This window comes from Epargyreus clarus, unplaced genomic scaffold (genome assembly GCF_041222505.1).
Source record: "Epargyreus clarus isolate Ecla_fem2 unplaced genomic scaffold, WU_Ecla_fem_2.2 ptg000033l, whole genome shotgun sequence".
NCBI lineage: Eukaryota > Metazoa > Arthropoda > Insecta > Lepidoptera > Hesperiidae > Epargyreus > Epargyreus clarus.
This window is the reverse complement of record NW_027332238.1, coordinates 1,130,284-1,146,163: the sequence shown is the minus strand read 5'-3', so window position 1 is coordinate 1,146,163 and position 15,880 is coordinate 1,130,284. Positions and strand designations below refer to the sequence as shown.

Sequence of the window (15,880 nt, the reverse complement as noted above, 5' to 3'; positions counted from 1 at the left end):
TAGCTCTGAAATATTCTAGCGATTCATTTTGTAGTTCATACGGTTTCATTTTTGTATCTTTTGCAACGTTTTTATTTTCATCTTTATATCCTCTGATCTGTATATTATTAAGCTTTGTCATCTTTTCGGTTTTCGTGTTATTACTTTTAGATATTCTAGTTTTATCTTTCGAGGAATATTTGTGAAATTCGTCGTTATGTCGGTCTTCGTGTGAAATATCATGTGAACAGTCACTGTGGTCGGATTTATGGTCTTCGGCCGCGTTGACAATAAAACGGGCTATTTTGTCTGCGAGAGAGTCTGAGACAAATTTATGAGCGATACGCTTCAAGTCTTCCACGTTAGCTGTGAGCAGGACGAAGCAGTTGGTCCTGGATACGATGGTTAGGTAAAGACCTAGAAAAAGGTATAAAATAATAAAAGTACAATAAGGTATAATATTGGTGTAGTAGACGTGCATGCAATCCATCTGATGGTAAGTGACTTCTGCATCACATGGACATCTGTAATCAATCCCAGATAAGTATAGATTCTTACCTCAGGTTGGTCACATGTGCCGCTACCTTTGAGAGTAAGGTGGTATGCTTCGAAAAAACATGTCTCCCTTACCACACTTCAAACCAGAACACAGCAGCGCTTAACACTGCTGTTAAAACAGACATAGGTGTGGTGGTGGTGCCGCCGGAGTGAAACTCGCATCCCTATTATTAATTTCGGGTTTCTTGCTTCTTCAATGTTTTATTCTTACTTTAATTGTTATCAATTAATATTTATTATCATTATTGTTAAAACAATAATTACTTACCAATTGCCACAAATTTGTAATTTAAAATCATAGCGGAGGTATATTTCATTTCTTGTTCATTTTCATTGAGCAGGAAAAGTAATTTTATTTTTATTTCCCTTAGTTTTATAATATCGATAACATTGATTTTATATTTATTTTTATGGTAAAACATAATAAAAATGCGTTGTACCTCATAGCTAGTAATAATGTAATATTTGGTATAAGTACTCCGCGCCAAACTGCTAGTCCGCTCTGAAGTTGTTGCGAGCAGGTGTGGTCATACAATTTAGATTATATTCAGAGCGGACTAGCAGTTTTACGTGGACTGTACAACATATCCTGATGGTAAGCGTACTGCTGTATGGACATCTATAAAGGACTCCATACAGACTCCGCCTATTGCATACGTTTAACTTATACAGGGTTACTGAAAATTCGATACATTCCCTTGCAGGGGTAAAAGTAGAGTAATTTCTTCAAACACCCCAAATGAAGCATGATTTGAAAAATATTAGTTTGCCCACCAAAGCACGTGTCTGGCACGTACAGTGTCCTCAGGTACGAATATGTAATCCTATCTGGGGTTGTATACAGATATCCATGAGCAGCAGTGGCCACTTACCATCAGGTGAACTAGATGCTCGTCTGCCATTATAATATAAAAAAGTCCACCCGATCGTAGGGCGTCCTGTACTCCCTTGCCTATAAACGTAGTAATATTGATGTTTGTTTCAGCCGTGCTATGTGTGTAACAGCACAGGGCACAACTGCAGAGCCCTTCCTATATACAAACCAAAGTACGAGGACACGGAGACCACGGCAGCCACTGAGATCAATGGCAACGCTCTGAACTATGGCACAGAAGTACCGGGTAAGGGTTTTAGCAATAAAGTAGTGTAAGGCCGTTTGTCCACCGCCACCGACACCGAGAACGAGATTATTTCAGACCGATTTTAATATGTATTGTTAAGAGAATAAGATGCCATAGGCTTGTCAGAGAAAATATAGAATGGAGCTGTTATTGAATCTTTTATTATTTAAAATAATCTTTCAGGAATAATTAGGTTATAGTAGCGAATCATGCAGTCCACCTGATGGTGATTTTTGATTTTTTGATAAGATTTTTGTACCGGAAATGATTACTCTGGAATGTTGCGAATGATAATAATATTACATTATTATCGAATTGTAGATTTGATATGATACGAATACAATATGATATACAGGTACAATATGATATACACGCAGGCACTCAGGCACGCACCTCGGATTTTTCAAAGTTATGTTCATATTAGAAATTAATTAACATTTGCTTAAAAGATGAAGGAGAACATCGTGAAGAAACCTGCATACCTGAGAGATCATTAAAAAAGTCATCAAAGGTACGTGAAGTCTACCAATACGCACTTGTCCAGCGCGGTGGACTATGGCCTAATCCTTCTCACTCTGAGAGGAGACCCGTGCCCAGCAGTGGGACAGTGATGGATTGATTATGAAAGTTTTACTTCCTGCGCGGGTACACATTGATACCCGATACGAATGCTGTCCCTTTTGTTTTTATTAAATACTAGCTTTTAGATGTCGTCAGAGGTTGATGATAATAGTTTTTTATCTATCCCTCGAGAACGGTACTTTTTTCGGGATAAAAGATACCCTATGTCCTTTTCTGAATCCCTGACAACGTGTGTACAAAATTTCATGACAATCGGTTATGTAGTTAGGACGTGAAAGGGTAACAAACAAACAAACTGACTTTGGCATTTATAATATTAGTTACGACACCAAAAGAAGTATAACTTCCCACATGTGTACATGAGTACACATGTGGGAAGTTATACTGAGAGTGACACACATGAGTACACAAACGCTTCTTTTTTCATATCAAATTACTTTGTAGTTTATTTTTATTATATTTATTTTACTTTTTATCTTTAGTGATAAAACTGTGGTCTGAAGTAGCTCCAGCTCCACATGTACCATTAGGTTAAGTTTGTCATTGTATAAAACATTTTTTTTTAAATATGTGTTATCGAGTTTCTTTCGCCGCTTTTTCTCCATAACGAAACACCATGTGAAGTGGCGGTAAATGCGTAGACATTCAAAAAGAGCTCTGTAAAGAACGTATTTTGAAAAAAATGATTTGATTTGATTTAATTGTTCTTATCATATATTTATTATCTTTTCAGTGCCAGAAGAATTAGAAGAAGAGTTACCAGCAACGGGAGTGGAGAATACGGATTTTGTGCTATACGTCAGCGCTGTTCAAACTGAACGGTGTTTGCGTGGGCTGACAGTGGCGTATGCATCCCATTGTCAACAGGAGTCTGCAATGGATAGGTTGGTATTTTCTGCAAAGAACTTGTCCCTTTAGTACCGGTACTAGAATGAAGCTACGGTGTCTCCTGCTTATCGTAAGTTTTTTTTATAATATAGGAGTAGCAGACGAGCATGCAGTCCACCTGATGATAAATGGCTACTGCCGCCCATGGACATCTGGAATCAACCCTAGATAGGATTAGATATATACCTGAGGTCGGCCAGATGCGCCGCTACTCTTGAGGACTAAGCTGGAACGCCTCGGAAAAGTATGTCTCCCTTACCACATCCTTCAAACCAGAACACAGCAGCGTTTATCACTGCTATTATGAGGCAGAAATAGGTGTGGCGGTGGTACCACCGGCGTCGAACCACAAAAGTTTCTACCACCCTCATAAGAAGCCGCTAAAAGGGGGCTTCCAGGGTTGCGAGCGGTAAGAGTCGAACCGCCAGCGACCCTGGGAAGGACGGCCGTGTATGGTGGTCGCATATAACTATAGAGGTTATTAGTGTCAAACTGAATTTTTTGTGTATAATATAGAAGTAGTACAGGATGCTCACCTGATGGTAAGAAGTCACTGTCGCACATGTACATTTATAATTACCTATTTCTACACACCCATTTCTACCTAATAACGGCAGTGTTAATCGCTGCTGTGTTCCGGTTTGAAGGGTGTGGTAAGGGAGACAGACTGTTCTGAGGCGTTCCAGCTTAGTCCTCAGGGGTAGCGGCGCATCTGTGGCTGACCTCAGGTAGGAATATCTAATCCTATCTGAGGTTGATTACAGATGTCCATGGGCGGGAGTAGTCACTTACCATCAGGTAGACTGCATGCTCGTCTGCTGCTCTTATATTATAAAAAAAAAAAAAACTTACCTGAGGTCACAGCTGCTACTGAGGACTAAGGAACGCCTCGTACAGTACTCCTACCACACTTCAAACCAGAACAGCAGCGCTACACTGCTGGTAGAACAGTAATATTTTTAAAACATTTTTTTAGTTTCTTCTGTCTAATAACAGCAGTGTTAAGTGCTACTGTGTTCTGGATTGAAGTGTGGTAAGGGAGACACACTTTTCCGAAGCATTTCAGCTTAGTTCTCAGGGGTAACGCATCTGTGGCTGACCTCAGGTAGGAATCTAATCCTATCTAGGGTTGATTACAGATGTCTACACGGCAGTAGCTTACCTTCAGGTGGACTGCTCGTCTGCTACTCCTATATAATAAATAAATATATTTTGTATCTATCCTATACATTTTGTTTCAGACCGGTAGCCGGCCACGCTAACTTCTGTCCCGGGGAGCTGTCTACTAAGTACCGGGATCTACCCTCAGTGCTGTCGACGGTCAAGCACGAAATGCTTCATGCTTTAGGGTTCAGTGTGTCGCTGTTCGGGTTTTACAGGTGAGGATAAAATTATTATATATAAATTTTTAAGCTTATAAATAAGGTTTTTTTTTTTATTTACTCTTTATTGACCATGTTAAAAACAGTGTGGTGCAAAAGGCGGACTTAATGCTAAATAGCATCATCTCCCAGTCAACCTTAGGGATGTGCAGAAAAATTGAAGGCGGTACAACTATACTAAAAAAATAATAATAATTAATACGAAATAAAATAAAATGGAAAAAAATATGAAGTAATACTTCTTTTGGCGTTTGGGAAAAGAGATTTTATGAAATAATACTTTTTGGGACATTTGGAAAAATAGATCTGAGTGTATGGTGATCATAGATAGGTGAGTAGCGAAAATATTAGGTATAAAATGGCGTCTTCTCGACAAAAGACAAACCCACTGAGTTTCTTACCGGATCATCTCAGTTGAGGTCGCGTTACCATCCGGTAGTAGTTCAAGAAAAATATTGTAACTGACAAATTGTAAGTGCCTTCATAGGCATATACCTACAAAATTTTCATTTCATTTCATTTCATTATTTTGTCGAGGTGCAAAAAGTCACCACAGCATTTGTTTAAATATTTTTGAGTTTGGTCCAAATCTATGTTTGTCTTCCTTTAACGATGGTTGGAAGTACTAAATAGTAAATATTGTTTTCAGAGACGATAATGGTGAACCATTGACTGAGAGGCGACCAGACACGGGCAATCCACCGTTAGACGAAGAGTAAGTGGCCTTATGTACCTTTTAGGGTCCCTTTTACACCATATAAGTAGTTAACGAGCATGCAGTCCACCTGATGGTAAGTTGCTACTGCCGCCCGTAGACATCTGTAATCAACCCCAGATAGGACTAGACACCAGCCTGATATCGATACCCCTGAAGACAAAATTCGAATGACTCCTGTAAATTCTCTATTCCGCTCCGTTCCGTCCCGTCCCGTTCCGTCATTGTCATGTAATGTTAGGAAATTACCTCCAACTTTAGATTATAAAAACTTGCGATAGAGTAGATTTTTTTTATAAAACTGAGGACGAAATGTTAGGCCAAGATACAGATTATGAATATATTGAACGAGCTTTTGCCCGCGGCTTCGCTCGCGTTACGAAGTAATATTATGAACCTAAATTTATACAAACTTTCATCCCCTATTTTATCCCCTTGGGAGTAGAATTGATCAAAATCCTTTCTTAGCGGATGCCTACGTCATAACATCTACCTGCATGCCAAGTTTCAGCCCGATCCGTCCGGTGGTTTGGGCTGTGCGTTGATAGATCACTATGTCAGGCAGTCACCTTTGAATTATATATATTTAGATTAAATTAATGTATTGAATTTCATATATTTTAGCGTAATGCGATTTCAAACACAGAGACAAAAATACTAAAAATGTTAGACATTGCTATTATTACTTATTTTCAGTTCTCCTGATTACTTTTTTGTAAGTAATATTCTTATAATGAATTTTACAGGCTACAAATCCACAAATGGTCAGATCGTGTGGTGAAGAACATTACGAGGAAAAATTGGGTCATCCGCGGTGGGTTCATCGAGAGGACCTTCCATATGGTGGTCACGCCGCGAGTGGTGAGGGAGGTAAGCGACTACCCTTAAAATGATATGAATATTCTCTTCTTTAGCATAGATAAGTAAAGATTGCTCACTCCTAACAAGTAAATGTACCCAGTTTTGAGAATTGAAATAGTTGCGTAAAAAAGTTTCGCCACGTCTCCGTGCTAAAATGTCCCTAAAATATTTGAAATAATTATTTATTTACTATGTAAATTACGCAGTATTAGTTATTATTTCGTAAATTTTCTCTAAAAATGTTTTTATTTGTCTAGAATTCAAAAAAAGAACTTACTAATAAGCCGTTTGTGGCTTCATTCAATTTCAAGGCGGCGAAGTATCTTTACTAATCTATGTTCTTTAGTGCGTTTGGTAGAAATGCTAGTGATTTTTTGTATGCCGATGCCATAAAGTTGGCTTGTAAATACTGCAACTTATCTGGTATGGATAAAAGTAATATTTTACTGTTATTTCTTGTATGTCAAAGAAATGTAACTTCTTATAGTACGCGTCAAACTTGTAGTCCGCTCTGAAGTTGTTGTGCGCAGGTGTAATTAGCATATACTCCGTAGTATCCTCCGTCGTAGTCTACAATTTGCTTTTGCGACGCGACTCGTTTCTATATTCGAAGCGGACTAGCAGATTGGCGCGGACTCTGCTTACGTACACCAACGGTTTTTGCGATTATTAAAGTAATAAACAAGCTTGTACTTATCTGATGGTGAGTTACTGTCGTATGGACGTGTAACCAACTCCATATAGAGCAGGTTCTACCTGAAGCCGATCACACGGGTTGTTTAAAGATCTTCTCTTGATTTAATCCTTACTAATATTATAAATCCGAAAGTAACTCTGTCTGTCTGTCTGTCTGGTTGTCTCTTCTTCACGCCCAAACCACTGAACCGATTTTATTGAAATTTTGCACAAAGATAGTCTGAGACCCGAGAAAGGACATAGGATAGTTTTATCCCGGAAATCCCACGGGAACTAGGGATGACGATCTAAGATCGATTAATAGGAGAATCGATGTTTTGGACTCAAAACATCGATTATTTTAATCGATATCAGTAAGGATTGAATCGTAAACTATGCATTTGATCAAGTGATGAACTTTAGCAAAGTTGAAGGTACGTGTTATGTATCTTAGTATGTTATATTATTTTCTTTTAAACGCGGGCGAAGCCGCGGGCAAAAGCTAGTAATCGATATATCACATGCTGATCTTAATTTTTTGTATATTGTCCAATTAATAATGAGATACGTTATTTAAAAGTAGAGGTTTTAAAAATAATTTCACAACGGTAATTTAATAAATAATTTATTTCAGGTTAGAGAACACTTCAATTGCTCGAAGTTGGAAGGTGCGGAGCTAGAAGACCAGGGGGGAGATGGAACCGCCCTTACACATTGGGAGAAAAGGGTTTTTGAGGTAAGGTTCTTTTTAGTTTTCTTATTTTTTATAATATAGAAGTTGCAGATGAGCATGCAGTAGACCTGATGGCTACTGTTGTCCGTGATCATCTGTAATCAACCTCAGATATGATTACATTCCTACCTTAGGTCGGCCACTAATGACTAAGCTGGAACGCTTCGGCTAAGTATAATGTAAAAATGGAACCCTATTACTAAGCCTTTGTCTGTCCGTCTGTCACAAGACTCTATCTCCTGACACAGATAGACACTTGACATTTTTACAGAGTATGTATAACGGTGGATACTATAACAACAAATAGTAGACATTTGGCCAATCATTAGTTATTTATACGATACGATATATGTCGTGTCGTGTGGTATATTTGGTATTTTTTACTAACCATGTTGTAATATTATTTTGTTGTGTATTAGGTTTACTTCCCTATTAAATACACCAAATAAGTATAAGTTCTCACGTGTGTACATAAGTACACACATGCATTTTATTCGACTACAAAAGATATTGTTCTTCGAGTGTATGTATGTGTCTCATTCTTTGTCACGCTGCAGCACAAACGGCTTGATTTAACATATGAGGTGGCGTTGGATTCGTCTAAATTGTGGGAGTAACAGTTTATTTGAAGTGTTTTATAATATACTGTAGCTTTTTTCTAATATTTTATTTAAGGTTAAATTGTGGGAATAACATATATTACTTTGTGTTAGGCAGTCGGGTTTTTTCTTTTAGTTTTATTTCTATTTTTTACTTTAAATTGTGAGAATTAACGTCGGGTTTATTATTTTTATAGTAATTGTATAGGTTTTCAGTAATCATTTTTTGTTATTCTATAATAACACCTATAGGTTTTTATGTCATAAAATAGATTATATTTTTTGGCATTGAAGTTTTTTTGTTTTTTTTTTTACAATATTTTACGTTTTTTTTAGCAATATGATACGTTTTTTTTGTTTGCTTTCAGAACGAAGCAATGACAGGCACACACACACAAAATTCGGTGTTCAGTCGTATAACGTTCGCTATGATGGAGGACACGGGGTGGTACCGCGCGGACTACACCCACGCGGCGCCACTGCACTGGGGGCGGGGACTCGGCTGCCAGTTCGCGATGGGCTCCTGCAAGCAGTGGCTGGACGCGAGGAGGGACAGGTGAGCTTCCAGAGCGATGATGGAGGACAGGTCTGGTGAGGAGAATCGAATTTCAGGATTGTGTTGTACAAAATATGAGGTAAAAGTGAGACGGGAAGGTCTTTAACAGGAGCGTGTAAGGTCTAAAGTGTGTCATTTTATACTATCGTATCAATTTGTTTTGGGTAGAATGTTTGAACGTTTTGTTTGTATATAGTATCTCTTTCGATCCGGCTCGAACGACCAATTTTTAAGATCATATGCAAGAATTTCTTAAAATGTCTTGAAGAGATTTCTTTTTTTGTGTTCATCATCATCATCATTAGTCCATTACTGTCCCACTGCTGTGCACGGGTCTCTTCTCAGAATGAGAAGGATTAGGCCATAGTCCACCGCGCTGGACAAGTGCGTATTGGTAGACTTCACATACCTTTAAGATTTTTTTATATAAGTCTCTCAGGTATGCAGGTTTCCTCACGATATTTTCCTTCACCGTTTAGCAATTGATAATTAATTTCTAATACGCACATAACTTCAGAGGTGCGTGCCTGGGATTTGAACCTCGTACCCCTCGATCGAGAGGCCGAGTTTCTTAACCACTAGGCTATCACTGCCAGCTATTTTTGCGTTATCCGGCTAAAAGGACCAATTTTTATAAGTATATATGTACGTATATAAATGTAATCTTTTTTAAATTACAATTCTTACAGAATTACTTATGTCAAAAAATATTTTTATGCATAAATTTAAACATTTCATTGTGTTTTAATGGCTAAGTTTGTATTTGACCCACTTTTAGAAACTTAATTAACTAATATAACTAACTAACTAACCTAATCTTTCCAAGCAATCGTATGGACAATTCGAGTATGGAGTAAGTATAATATATTATACATATGTCTGCTTTATAAAAGTGTAATAGTAACAGACATAAAACCTGTCAGTCACAGAAGGTGTCAGACAAAACATATTTTTAGGGTTTCATACCCAAGGGGTAAAAACGGAACCCTATTACTAAGCAGCTGTCTGTCCGTCTGTCACAGGGCTCTATCTCCTGAAACGTAATAGACAGACACTTGAAATTTTCACAGAGTATGTATTATAGTGGCCGCTATAACATTATAATAATTTTTATATTAAAAATAAAAATAGCATGAAAATAAAGAGGGGTCGGCGTACAAGAAGCCGCTATTTTTTGACGTTTTTCGCTTTACCTATTGAATTCTAATAGTTAAGACAGTTCAAATTTTCAAAATACATTTACTTATATAGCTGCTATGATAAAAATAAATATTACTTGTCAATAAAAAATAATTGAAAATTTGGGGGTACGGAATCCTCCATCCGAATTCGGCTCGCACTTGTACAACTTTTGTCAGTAACGGTACGTGTCTGATACGCTCTATGTCTGTAGACGTAACTCGAAGTTATGTGATTTTCTTCTTTTAAATATTTAAATTGAAATGTGTCAAAATATCCCATTAATAAGTTCCAAAAACAGTTTTATAATGTTATTGTGTGTACACACACACACAAGCTTAATATTATATTTATTTTATTTAGTAAATCATGTTATTAATTGATAATTAATTAACATTACTAACAATATTTTCTATCTTCACAAGCTTAAACGATACTATGGATGAAGGGTAAGTTGCTATTCAATAAACATTCCAATAGTTAATTGTATCAGGCGTTACTTTGCGGAAATCCACGCTATTAAGTTAAGATTAAAACTACTTCGCAACAATCCGCTACAAATATGTATGATGGTATATATTTTAAACCATGCAGTATGTACCACCCTCCCTCCCACAAAGGATGCGTGCAGATGCAAACAATTAAAAATATACACCACCAATCACCATACATACCACCACCAACACGTGTTTCGCTCCAAAACGGAGCATCATCAGGGTAAGTTGACTCTACGACGGTTAATCGCTAAGTGACGCTGTCAACCTAATGCATGCCTTTTATAATGGTATCCAACCCTCCCCTCCACAATGAAATGTAAACAACTGATGACAGTTGTGTGATAATAAGGTTATAACCTTAATAACCTAAGTAAGTAAAGTAAGTAAGTAAGTTAAGGTTAACTTAATAAACATTCCAATTCCAAAAAAATCCAATTCCTCTCAATAATTATTATTAATTGAGAGGAATTGGATTTTTAACTACCTAAGATGAACATTTGTGATTTTTTTAGTCCGGATAAAATATCAAATGTTGATCTTTGGCAGGCAAAACATATTTGTATTATTTTGTGATTGATCAACTTACTTTATTTAAAATGCCACAAAATTAGACGTAAATTGAAGGATAATGGCAGTTGCCTTCACTTGATTTAATCGATCGTATCATTGAAATATAATAATAATTATTGATTTGATCCGTCCAGATGGAAGAACCCAGCGCCGTTCTGTGAGCGTGTGAAGGGCGACCCGCTGCGGACGGAGTGTGCACCGCGCCGCACCGCTGTCGTGCTCTGCAACCTCGTCAAACATGAACACATCCTGCCCAGGGTGTACCAGGTGAGTACATAGACATACATACATACATGACAAACACAGTCAACACAGACAACACAGACAAAAAAAGACACAGAGAAATATAGACAGACAGACATACAGACAGACAAACAAAAATGGACAGATGCTCTTAATAACACACAGAGAATGAGAGCGAAAGAGAGAGGCAAACATACCTGTTGACAGACATACAGAAATAGAGGGACAGACACCTACTAGCCGACACACAGACAGACATGGAAGAACAGACACACACCGTTCTGTGAGCGGGTGAAGAATGACCCGCTGCGGACGGAGTGTGCACCGCGCCGCACCGCCGTTGTTCTCTGCAACCTGGTCAAACATGAACACATCCTGCCCAGGGTGTACCAGGTGAGTACATAGACATACATACATACACGCACACACACAGAGACAAACAGGCACACACGCAGAGACAGAGAGAGATAGCCAAACAGATAGATAAAAACTGACAGAAAGAGAGAGAGATGGTATACGCGCGCTTACACACACACATGTACACACGCATACACGCACTCACCCATGACAAAAACACTTACACAGACAAACACACAAACACAGAGAGATATAGACAGTTGATATAGACAGAAACGCATAAATAGACAGACATACCTGCTGACATACAGACAGATAGACAGACAGACATAGACGGACTGACACACAATCTGATACAGAGAGAGAGAGAGAGAGAGGAACGACTAGAATGAGATAGATGTAGGCTCACAGGCATACACACTAAGAGAGAGAAACACACAATCAAATGTACGCATACACGCAGGTACACAGAGTGATAAATACATATATCATGTTAGTTCTGTCCCAATCTTCGCCAATGTACTAATTTATTATATATTTTACATCTGTTTTTTGTATTCTTTTATAATGTAGTAAAAGAATCAAATTATATTATTATAATATTGTTAAAATCAAATTTAATTTACTTGCACTACTAGTTTACCCAATGCACTTATATCTAAAATTGTTGTGCATGCTGTGTTTGCCTGTAATAGGTTGTGCACGTACCATAAGACCATTGTTTTGTAATTATTTATAATACATTTCGTGTAACAATTGTTGGCAAACCTTATTAAATAAATAAATATGCCAAACGATCGAAAAAAATATGCGAAAAGATACGATCACACACACACACACCCAGTGTTACAAAGAAACACAGCAGACACACTTTTATACACGGATGCACAAAACATATAATTATCTTCATATATTATTTAAAATTATTGGCAGCGATTCTGACATAGGACCTCCGTACCCTTATCCTGCCATAGGTATTAAATGTTACATATATTATCCCCCCGCCCTCGCTTCGCAAACATACATACATATATTTTTTTTTTTATAATATAAGAGTAGCAGACGAGCATGCAGTCCACCTGATGGTAAGTGGCTATTGCCGCCCATGGACATCTGTAATCAACCCCAGATAGGATTAAATATTCCTACCTGAGGTTGGCCACAGATGCGCCGCTACCCCTGAGGACTAAGCTGGAACGCCTCGGAAGAGTCTGTCTCCCTTACCACACCCTTCAAACCGGAACACAGCAGCGCCTAACACTGCTGTTATTAGGTAGAATAGGTCAAATATATATTACATATAACTATTTTCCCCCCAGCACTTCGACTACCTCCCCCAACTACCCCCCGGGCAGGAGGCGTACTACGGCGGCTCGGTGTCGCTGGCGGACTACTGCCCCTACCTCCAGGAGTTCACGTGGAAACACAAGAGTGTGCTGGTGAGGGGCAGTCGGTGCTCGTATGAGGAGAATACTCCAAGTAAGACTGATAAATATTCTATTTTAGTTTTTATTTGCTTATTAACGACTAGCTGACCCGGCTAACTTTGTATCGCCTCAAAATCTATTTATCAAATATATTTCATATAAAATATAGCTTATGTTACTCGTATATAATGTAGCTTTCAAATGGCGAAAGATTTTTTTAAAATCAAACAAAGTTTTCCTCCTTATACTATTAGTGTAGATATTGAAAAATAATTAATTATAGAATACAACTAGCTGACCCGGCAAATGTTGTGTTGCCATATAAATAAAAAATGTTAAGGGACAACCCTTATCACTTAGGTGTATGAAAAATAGATAGTAGCCGATTCTCAGAGCTACTGAATATGCATATAAAATTTGGTGAAAATCGGTAAAGCCGTTTCGGAGGAGTACGGTAACTAACATTGTGACACGAGAATTTTATATATAAGATTAAAAAAAACAAACAATATTTAAACTTAAACTACTAAGTTGAACACTAAAATGTTATAAATAAAATAAAATAAATAATATTTTATTTAAAATATTTAAATATTGCTTGTTTTATTAAACTGGGCATGATGACAGTATTAAAAAAAAAGATAAATTATTTTAAGTAAAAGGATTCTAAAAAATGACCCAGTTTTAATATAAACTTTATGATTTAATATATTTTCAATAAAATAAAAGTATGACAAAGTGGATGAGAGAGAAATTAAATTGATTATTGTTTCATAAACAATAATTCTAATAAATCTGTATTACCAAATAAAATTATTAACGTTTTTAAGACGTTTCATTTTTATCACGTATATGCGACTATGCGTACAGTAGATTTTTTGTAACAAGAATTGGATTATGTCGTATTTTTATGTATTTTGCTTTGATTTAAAAAATGTAGAAAAAAAAACACTTAATAACATTAGAGTATTCGTTTGAAATCGAATAAAATTCTTAATAGAAATATGTTTTTATTTTAATCACTGATATTATAAATTGTGCAATTTTTCAAATATATTTTCATCCATAATATATTCATATTCACTTAAAAAAATTTAGCTATGCAAAGAAATACAATTCAATTATACAATTAACGGATTTTTAAATGTTTTCACCGGAATATAAAAAAATAATTTTAATATTTTTTAATAATTTTTTTTAATATTTTTTTATATTCCGGTATTTTTTATATATTTTGTTACATAACTAAGGAATCCAATTACTCTTTTATTACAATTTGTCCACGAAAGATATATATTTTTTAAAATATTCCTTAAATCATTTACTTACCATAAATTTAAATATTATTAATATTTTATTTCAGAAACCGATGTCAACTTTGCGCTAGAGAACTACGGAGTACATTCAAAGTGTTTTGACCACAGCGACAGAGTCTGGGAACAGAAATCTTGTAGACAGGTAAATTTTATCTCAAATAGTGAAATAATTTATTTTTGCGAGATAATAAATGGTAGTAACTTTCCACGACTCAAGGGATGGCGCTACACGTTTCTGAATCACGCTATGGAAGTTTTCTCAACATATTGCATATATACAAGCTCCGAACTGAGACTGTTGGAGCACGGCCGCTCCCCGGGCATGATCACCTAGCCCGGCGGGAGATCTCCCGCCGCTAAATATAAAACATTTTTTGGGTTTACTTTATAGAATCTATATTTCTCAATAGTAATATAAGATACATTTTATATGGAGATTTAAATTCTAATACACACTATTTTTAAATAAATAATTATATTTTGTTCTTTTATAGATACGAGAATGGCAGCACTGGGGTTCCGGTTGTTATAAATATCAATGTGATAAGGGTCGCCTTCATATTGTTGTAAGTATTCTTAATATACAAATAACTTCGTATTTTGTGTTAGTAAAATTCGAAAAGGTACATATAGAGCAGGTTCTACCTGAAGCCGATCACAGCGTCTCCTGAGGACTAAAGTCTCCTCATATGTAAGTCACACACCCTTCACACAGAACTACTTCACGCTATTGTTGATATGATGATAATATCACCGGAGTAAAACCACAGAGAGTTCCACCGCTCCCCGGTGTACATATTAGTATTTTTCAAATAAGAATTAAATTTCAAATATTTTGTAGCTGGTACTAGTAGCTTGTAGTTCGACTCCGGCGGCACCACCGCCACAACAATTTCTGTTATAACAGCAGTGTTAAGCTGCTGTGTTCTGGTTTGAAGTGTGGTAAGGGACATATTTATCCGAGGCGTTCCAGCTTAGTCCTCAGGGTAGCGGCGCATCTGTGGCTGACCTCAGGTAGGAATCTAATCTTATATGGGGTTGATTACAGGTGTACATACGGCAGTAGCCACTTACCAGCAGGTGGACTGCATGCTCGTCTGCTATTCCTATATTATAAAAAGTGATTTATAATTAATAAGTAAATTTGAAGGTAAATTTGGTATATTTTTCAGGTGGGCAACTATACATATACATGTTACTTCGCGGGTCAAATCCTACAAATAAGAATAATTCAGAGGGGGTGGCTCCACAAGGGAGGGGTGGTTTGTCCGCCCTGCAGGGAAGTCTGTGGGGAAGAATTTGAAGTAAGTATTTTCTAGATATTTTGGTTTAGAATAGATTCTCAAGGTAGGATTATCTAATCCTATCTTGGGTTGATTACAGATGTCCGTACGGCAGTAGCTTACCGTCAGGTGGACTGCAGAGTTTACGATTTCGGGGTTTTTTGTGCGGAACCCTAATATTTTTTTTCCATAAAAGTAGCTAAATGCTAAACCAATATTAACTATCACTGGAAAGTTTTATTAAAATTGGCTTAGCCGTTTCGGAAATTAATTGGAACAAACAGACAGATAAATATTTTAACGATTATATTTCTTATAAGTACATAATATGCAATAAAAAAACAGTTATTTCTATATTC

At 36.7% G+C, this 15,880-nt stretch overlaps 1 protein-coding gene across 1 annotated transcript in view; it reads left to right on the top strand.

Moving 5' to 3' along the window:
• The window catches only part of Invadolysin (leishmanolysin-like peptidase, invadolysin), an 89,310-nt gene that overhangs the window by 72,650 nt on the left and 780 nt on the right, over positions 1-15,880 (top strand). Inside the window, exons 6-17 of the mRNA XM_073090798.1 lie at positions 1,523-1,658; positions 2,974-3,124; positions 4,370-4,507; positions 5,160-5,225; positions 5,972-6,095; positions 7,396-7,497; positions 8,462-8,649; positions 11,030-11,162; positions 12,815-12,974; positions 14,286-14,380; positions 14,733-14,804; positions 15,411-15,542. Of these exons, the coding sequence (XP_072946899.1) occupies positions 1,523-1,658; positions 2,974-3,124; positions 4,370-4,507; positions 5,160-5,225; positions 5,972-6,095; positions 7,396-7,497; positions 8,462-8,649; positions 11,030-11,162; positions 12,815-12,974; positions 14,286-14,380; positions 14,733-14,804; positions 15,411-15,542 (1,497 nt within the window). The remainder of the gene's footprint in view (positions 1-1,522; positions 1,659-2,973; positions 3,125-4,369; positions 4,508-5,159; positions 5,226-5,971; positions 6,096-7,395; positions 7,498-8,461; positions 8,650-11,029; positions 11,163-12,814; positions 12,975-14,285; positions 14,381-14,732; positions 14,805-15,410; positions 15,543-15,880) is intronic.